At 25.6% G+C, this 8,424-nt stretch overlaps 1 protein-coding gene across 2 annotated transcripts; it reads right to left on the bottom strand.

The window, feature by feature from the left end:
• Window positions 1-869: 869 nt before the first annotated feature.
• LOC126896236 (sentrin-specific protease 1-like) lies at window positions 870-3,340 on the bottom strand. 2 transcript variants are annotated; one of them, XM_050668850.1, is made up of 6 exons: window positions 3,169-3,340; window positions 2,851-2,954; window positions 2,462-2,611; window positions 2,201-2,333; window positions 2,001-2,105; window positions 870-1,728 (listed from the first exon to the last, which is right to left on the bottom strand). In XM_050668850.1, the coding sequence occupies exons 1-6, from the start codon at window positions 3,338-3,340 to the stop codon at window positions 1,142-1,144; spliced, it is 1,251 nt and encodes a 416-aa protein (XP_050524807.1). In that variant the 3' UTR covers window positions 870-1,141. The 2 variants fall into 2 exon arrangements, with proteins under 2 accessions (XP_050524807.1, XP_050524808.1); XM_050668851.1 differs by lacking the exon at window positions 2,851-2,954 and having other exon boundaries at window positions 3,169-3,313.
• Between the last annotated feature and the right edge of the window lie 5,084 nt (window positions 3,341-8,424).

The following is an 8,424-nucleotide window of genomic DNA, read 5'->3' as shown; positions in this document are numbered from 1 at the left end:
ATGTTTATAGGAGGAATTTAGTAATATTGATTTATAATAGAGAACCTAAAAGTTAATTAATTATATGAGGGAATGCTTTTTTTATAGGTGGAAAATAAACAATTTTTTTTTATCTGTTAATTTTATATTTGTGCCAACTTCAAAAAATGAATAATGTGTGATTTAAATGGTAAAAAAGTCATGTATTCTATAAGACTCTCAAGATTCAATTTTTTTTTTTTTTAATTAGTCGTTGAAACTAAAGAATACATTTTACATCTTGGAAATAAAAAATTACCAGTTCAATTATCCATTCTTCTTATGGGTATTCCATCTAACCCAGTGGCGTATTTTGGGGGGGTGTCCTCCATGTCTGGACACCCCCGACTTAAAAAAAAATGCCTAATATATTGGTATTAACTTTTTTTATAATATACTATATTTATTTACTATAAAATAAATGGTATTTTAAATAAATAACAAAATTGAAAATAATTTGATAGGATTCGACGACACATATTTATCTACATTTTATCAGAGATTTCTAGAAATTATTTGGATTTCATTGGGTCATTTATATAACAAAAATACCCGTAGCAAAAATATAATAACAACGGAAATATTCTGAACTTGTAGTTCATTTTTAAATTTATTTTATAGTTTATCAGTTTAGAGAATTATAAACAAATAAGTTTAGTTACCCCTATTCAATATACCGCATTCATAAAAAATACAGAAAAGAATTTTTTATAATTAAAATAGTATTTAAAAAATAAATAAAAGTTATGAAATTCTTTATGAATCGTCATTTAGTAAAATTAAAATTAAGTTGTTAAGATAGTAGATACACTTGTTAATTTAAAAATTTATAATTGGCTGACTTTTTAACTTAATTGTATCCATAACTGTATATTATAATATTTGTATATTCACATAACAAGAACATTAAATTATTTCAGTTAAGATAAATTTATATTAAATTTGAATTTCTTAAATGAAATGTTACAAAGAAAAATAAGATTAAAATAAAATAACAAAACAACAATTAAACATAGAAAAAGTAAAAAAATTTTTGGTGGTATACAAATAAAAATTTCAATTTATAGTGAATATTAAGAAAATTGATATAAAATACAAAAATAAAATTTCATTCATAAAAATATTAATTGAATAGCTCGCCAGCAATAATTTCATTTTTGTGTCTTAATCTTATAAAAGGCATAAAATTTGCATTTATTGGTGTTGTATCTCCTCGAGACATTTTTTCTGCCAGCTCAACAGTAAATGGCCCACAATCATGTCCATTGGTTTGGCGAGATGTCTCGCCTATTTGTAATGTCCATGTAGAAGCTTTTCCTTTTTTGTCCATCTCCCATTCAATTAAGAAATTTTTTAATACCATTGGATAAGGACCCTTATACGACTTAAGACTATCATATGATGTCACAGTCTTTTCAGGTATATTAACCACTGTCAATATCCAATGACTCCCATATACATTCATGGGCACAAAAAGTAATTTTATTGTGTGAATATCTTTTTTTATCCATCTTCTTACAGCTGGATAACCTCCTCGAAGATACGCTACAATAAAATCAGTGACAACTGCATAAACTTCACCTTCTGACCGTTTTACTATCATTTTAATGTACTCATTAATTGTGTCTGAAGTATACCAAGATGTGGGCGATTTAAATGAAGGTGCATTATACTGATCAAGAGATTTTGTGTTCTGATCTTGCATTACTTCTGCAAGTGTAACCATATTTAAACATTTTTCATAAAATTAATAAAAGACTTTGTTGAACAGTTTACTATTATTTAGGTTTATTTAAGGTTTTGGAATATGAAATTAAACACGTATAATTACTTTTGTTTAAAACGTCCATGGACCCCCTTAATGACACGCCTCTGCAGAAGTTATATTAATTTAACTCGTATTATTATAATTAATTATGTTTAATAAATAATCTTTTTTTATTTAATTTTACATAAAATAAATAGATTAAATAACTAATTACCTTTTTCTTTCTCTGGTACTTTTATTACTTCAATAGTGGACAGAGCAAGTAAATTTACGTCATTCGGCGTATTTAAGGTCAAAGGATTAGAACTAACTTTTGGCTCTAAAATAATTTATGTTTAAAAATATTACATATTTGTTTCAAAAATCAAAACTTCATATTTTTTAAAAATGAATTATATTTTAAAAGTTGTATACTTTTTATGACTTTTTCATCTTCTTCGGATGAATTTCTTTTTAAATTTGGTCGAGCAGTAGTATTAGAAGATATCTCAAAAAGTTGTTTTTTTATTTCGGATTTTTTGCGTTCCAAATTTTTCTTATGAAAACTCTTAACGGATCATAAAAATATATTTAATTATATGATAAATTTATTTAAGAAATCTGCTTTAAGTCCAAAAAATGGTTTAGGGTATACCCTAAAATCTTTTTATTGAAATAAAGCATAATAAAATATACCTTTTCTAACAAATCAGCTGATATTAATAGCGGATTGTCTTTTGAAATTGCTATATTTTTTTTTTCTGTTGAATTTAAAATTTCATTTTTATATTTTTCAGATTTTTCATTCTGAAAAAGTGTTCCGAATTCTCTTTGCTGCATCATATTCTAGGTAACCAAAGAGATATTTAAATAAACAAATAAACTATACTTAATATTATATTATTATCTTCGATAAAAATTGAATTTCCCATAAAAATCTAATAGAAAAAATAGCAGAATAATATTAAACATTATGTTACCGCATTTATATTAAGGGGGTTGATAGTTTATTTTATATTTTTGAATCAGACAAACCCCAATAACATAGCTAAATCGAATAAATATATTAATATAATTATAGTTACCAATTTTTCTGGAATAATTTTATCATTTTTATTCGTTTTTCGATACGTGCGTTTTTTTGGAATAATGGAATTTTTTATAGGATAAATATTTTTATTAATAATTGCTGCAAATTGAATATAATTTTAATAATTATTAATTAAATAATCAATTTCGAAAAAGGTTTTTAATATTAAAATAGTTAAATTAAAGTAAAGCGACTGAATTATTGTTATATATGAATAAGAGAACTTATTATTAATTTTTCTTATATTTTATATTAAAAAACTTTTTCTCTATTCGAAATAGTTAGTTTAATTATTAATCTTAATAGTGTTTACAGATAATTCTTCCATCTTTAGTTGACTTTTTTGATATTTGTCCTTTATTTGTATTATTTAAAACACAATTGGAATGCATGAAACGACGATTCCATATTTCTTCAACTCTGCGTATGACCTTATGTAAGTTTGATTCATTTGTTTGACCAAAAATATTTTTTTCACTTGCCATATCAATAACTAATTAAATAAATCTTAATAATTACACAAGACGATAGTTTATTTTTCACGGGAAAAAACGAAGTGAACTGAAATGTCGATAAAATCAACATTTACATCTAATTGTCAAGGAAACTTAATTGTAAAAATTCATTAAAAAAATGTATAAGCCAATTATAAATAAATTTAGTATAAACAATACTTATTTATTTTAATTGTATTATTGGTCAAAGAATACAATATTTTAAGAATTTACAGAGAATTTAGTATAAACAATACTTATTTATTTTAATTGTATTATTGGTCAAAGAATACAATATTTTAAGAATAATACAGAGAATTATCAAAAAAAAAATATATATATATATATTTTAAAGATATTTTGAAGAAAAACCTTTTGTATTTGTTTGTTTATTTATTACATTAGTTTACAAATGATAGAGATTTTTTTATGAAAGTTCAAGTGGAATAAATTTGATATCGGTTAACAGAATATTTATGCATATAAAATTTAATCTGTATGAAATAAAATATCAACGTTTGGATTTATTCTCTTGCAACTATTAAAAATTTTGCCCATGTGAAATTGCTATTTCCATTTAGTTATTAACAAAAAACATCATGCCATGCGATTATAATCAACATAAAAATTTATTAAGTTGAATATATAATATAGTTTAACAATTTAATTAATAATTGAATTAATGACATAATAATTCTGATAAAAGAAAATAACAGGAGATTTGAATTAATTTTAACGACTTTAACAAATCGAAAATAACTTTAGGGTTTAACTACCTTATAGGTTTAATTATTATTTGCATTTTTAATGTTATTATTATTATTTATTTTTTTTTTTAACAATAACGGCTATCTTTGTAACTTCAATATATATCAAGAAAATGACAAGTTATCCAAGAAAATCAAGGAAATTTTATAGAAATATTAAGATACAGAGCCCAAGGAGATGACCGTTTAAAATCATTTTTGGAAGCTGAAGAAACAATAAAATATACAAGTGAAACACTTCAAAATGAAATAATTGAATCCTGTAATAAAATTATTTTAAATAAAATCGTAACAAACATAAATGCCCAAAGATGTTTCAAAATACTTNAAAATCGTAACAATCATAAATGCCCAAAGATGTTTCAAAATACTTGCTGATGAAACGGCCGACATTGGTGGAAGCGAACAAGTAACTTTGTGTGTTCGATATTTAGATGTTGAAAATATGATTATCAAGGAAGAATTCTTCAGTTTGTGCCTACAACAGATACTACTGGAAAAGGTTTATATATTATTAATCAAAGTTTACATTCATTGGTGTAGAAACAAAATACCTTAGAGGACAGTGTTACGATGGATGTGCTTCTATGTCTGGTCAATTTAACGGAGCTCAATCTCTTATTCACCAAAGTNTTAAATAAGCTCAATCTCTTATTCACCAAAGTCATCCGCTTGCGACGTTTGTTCATTGTGCTGTTCATGTTTTAAACCTTGCTATTTCTTATTCATCTTCTATACAAGAAACACGAAATTGATTAGGAACAACATCTAAAGTTAGAGATTTTTTCATATACCCAAAGCGAAAAGATGTGTTGAAAAGTCAAATCGAAGAAAGTCAAAAATGTATAACTAAAAAATCATTAAAACAATTATGTGCGACTAAATGAGTTGAACGTTTTTATGCTGTCAATGATTTTCTTGAGCTTTTTGTGTACCTAATTGAATTGTTATTTATAATTTCGAAGTGGAATGGCACCGAAACATCATCAAAAGCAAGTAATTTACATAAAATCAATACTGAAATGAGATTTTATTATTTGTTTACTTATTATAAATAAAGAATTTAGTTATGAGTTACTTTGTTTAAAACAACTTAAAAGGAATTAGCAGANGTTACTTTGTTTAAAACAACTTCAAAGAAATTAGCAGGTACACAACATTGTTATTATCAATGGTAGTAAGGCACATTGTTGTGAGTTTATAAATACACTAACTGACAATACAGAAAGTATATTTATGATAGTCATAATTGATAATAAACAATTTGTGACTGCGACATTGATATCATATAAACCATTTAGCTACCTGTATTTGTAATCATATCATCATGTGTATTATACATGTATATTAACTCAAAAATTTGAAACTTTAAATGTTTATGTCTAATAAACTAATAAAGTTATATTAAAAATTCAAATACCATTTACTATTTAATTAAAAATCCAAACATTTTAATATATTCAAAATATGTGTTCCAATTTAAAAGACAAAAAGACAAAGTTGACACCCTTACAAGGCATAAGGGATGAACATAAAAAGTTTTAAATAGTTAATAATTTAAGAATAATGTGTAACTAAAGAAAACCAAAAATAATGTTTAAATTATATTTATTCTACAAGTAAATGAGTGGGTTATGATAAAAAAATCAGTCTGTATACTGTAGTATAGTTATCATTTGTAAAGCTGAAAGTAAAACATTTTTGTAATGTTTGGTTTAATTGTAATTTCCTGATCTATTATTACTAGACCAGGAATTAAATATTTATAAACATTTTTGAAAACGATAGTATTATTAATTTTGCAAAAAGTAGAAAAATAAAATATTTTAGTATATAAGACGAAATGGAATGAATCGTAGAGGAGAGAGGACCTCAGGAGCACCGAAGGTAATCTCTTTTCGCGCGATACGTTTATGACATTAAGTTTTCATTTTGTGTATTGTTTTATAGTGTTTTTAGTGTATATTTATTTTGTATGTTTTGCATTGTTTAATTATATCTATAATAAATACATTTGAGTTATTATTAAACTTTTATTACTTTAAGTTAAGAAACTAGGGTTGTTTCTTTTAAGATACAATAATACCAAAATTTCAAATTTCAAATAATTTGTTGTAAATTCCTAAAATAGTAATTAGAAAAATAATAAGTTTTTTTTACGTCAGTAAACATTTCTATAATTTTCGTTTGTGAGGTTCATTAAAAATTGGACATCACCCGAGAAATCATTCAAAATACGCCACTGATCTAACCCAAAAGAAATAATTATATATTTTAATTAATTTAAATACAAAACATAGCGCAATCGAATTACCTTTTTTTAAAACATTACTTATAAAAAAGTTTATGAGCTGTTAAATTCGAACGGATTATAAAATCTTTTAACAAAATGTCTTAAATATCTAGTGACATTTATTGAATCTTAAGCCATAAGACGCTGCCATCAGTGTGTGTTTTAATATTTAGACCGCATTCAAAAATAAACTTTTACAGGTAGTCGACAAAATTTATCGCCAACAATTTAACTCGAGTCAAGAAACTAACAAGTTTTTTTATTTAAAAATAATTTTTTTTTCTTAAAATAACTAAAATGTTAAATGAATGGTACTAAATGGTGCAGTACATGTACTTAAAAAAGAATTTCTAGAGAGAACTCCTCGAGGATTCGTGGGTAAATTCTTTGGGTGCGGCGCACGCGATCGCGCGTGTCCAAACATTAAGATAATATTATTATAACTTCTTCTCCGTCTTATTCATAGCGTATTATTAAGGCGAAGGTGTCAAATTAGAAACATTAAATTAACTAAAAACAGCAGTGGCTACCGCGAGTCACATCGCGTCGGTGGTATAATTCTTAGGGAATCTCGTGTTCATGCTGAGTTAGCCACTCCTCAATGTGTTTTATCCGTTTATTTTCAATTTTATAACCACTGATTATATGTGAGTATTCTCATCGTATCATGCGATTGTTGTTTGTTTTCTCTTTAATTCTGTATGTTTTTTAAAATTCAAACTTGCGTGTACTACAAACAATTACATATTTATTGTGGAAGTTCTACTCGTGGGTTTCTAAATTATAATTAATATTCAAAATATTTCTTGCAGTATCGCATACCCACCCAACTATAGAAGTAAAATAAAATAAATTTTCAACACAAAAATTTTAGAGTTTTTAAAATGATTTTATAATTTTTTTCAATTCATAAAAATTTGGAAAACAAATGGGGAAAAGACTTGCAGTTTTACAAATAACAAATAATGATTTTTTACACTCTGTGTAGAAAGCGTTTACTCCAATAAGACAGTAACCAATGCTATCCAAGACTTTTTAGTGTAAAAGTTTGTTTTTTGAGTCTTTCTTTTTACGAATTGATTTACAATAAGTAAAAAATATATATACATTAGGTATAGTTGGTTTTTTATTGATGGAGTGAATTTATTTTAATAAATTTCTGTCGTGGTTGATTGATTGATAGTCATGTAGTACAACATGTAAGATTGTCTACCACACGCATCGTATTTCAAACACGTTTACACATTTGCGAACGTATTATTCTTTTTTAATACAAAATTTACAAGTTCTTAATTTGTCTGTAAGATTTAAAAATCACGTTCTACAACTATTCTCTAATTAATTGACCTTGTGGGGAGACTGAGTACGAACAATTTTAGCTAAGATCCATTAACCTTTTATTTTTATAAAAGAAATATGCGTTCTTTTTTTTTTTTTAGGCTGTTGGGTTTTAATATTAATACATGTCCGACCATCGCCTGACAACGATCGTTTTACCCCTGCAGCGGGTGACTGAAAATATTAAAAAATCAAATAAAAATTAAAGAAGCCATATATTACATCGACAAATAGCTATAATTTTGTAGTGAAACCTATACAACGTTTCGGCATCCCGCTGGACACATGAAGTGTATACAAATCAAAAATTATCATCCAAGTACTTAAGCGCCGTCACTAAACATAATAATAGTCATAAGGTAGCTCCTCTCTTGCCTTGTCACAATAATGTGTTTGAATGTCTTGTTCGCAAACACCTCTCTGAAGCTTTTTTACAAATAAATTAACACTAAAACGCGTTTTTCATATTTTTCTAGCCATTCCAAATATTTGTTCACAATCGCCGTTGTTTTTCTGCTAGTTTTAATTTACATGTTAGTCAAGCATCTCAGTGGGTGGTTATGATGAAAAATGGGTTTTTTTATAATTATTTATACAACACACAAGCTTATAATTGTTATGTAGTAAGATGTGTGATTGCTCGATGGTGTATAAATGAATTACTGTCGAGTTACTTG

Source organism: Daktulosphaira vitifoliae, unplaced genomic scaffold, assembly GCF_025091365.1.
Source record: "Daktulosphaira vitifoliae isolate Bord-2020 unplaced genomic scaffold, ASM2509136v1 Scaffold_1, whole genome shotgun sequence".
Lineage (NCBI taxonomy): Eukaryota > Metazoa > Arthropoda > Insecta > Hemiptera > Phylloxeridae > Daktulosphaira > Daktulosphaira vitifoliae.
The sequence above is the reverse complement of the archived record's forward strand: the minus strand, read 5'-3'. Positions and strand labels throughout refer to the sequence as shown.

Coding starts and splice junctions, on each gene's coding strand:
- LOC126896236 (XM_050668850.1), bottom strand. CDS start 3,340: ATGGCAAGTGAAAAAAATATTTTTGGTCAAACAAATGAATCAAACTTA. Junction 2,955..3,168: donor TAAAGATGGAAGAATTATCT/GTAAACACTATT, acceptor TTCAATTTGCAG/CAATTATTAATAAAAATATT. Junction 2,612..2,850: donor AAATTATTCCAGAAAAATTG/GTAACTATAATT, acceptor TTGGTTACCTAG/AATATGATGCAGCAAAGAGA.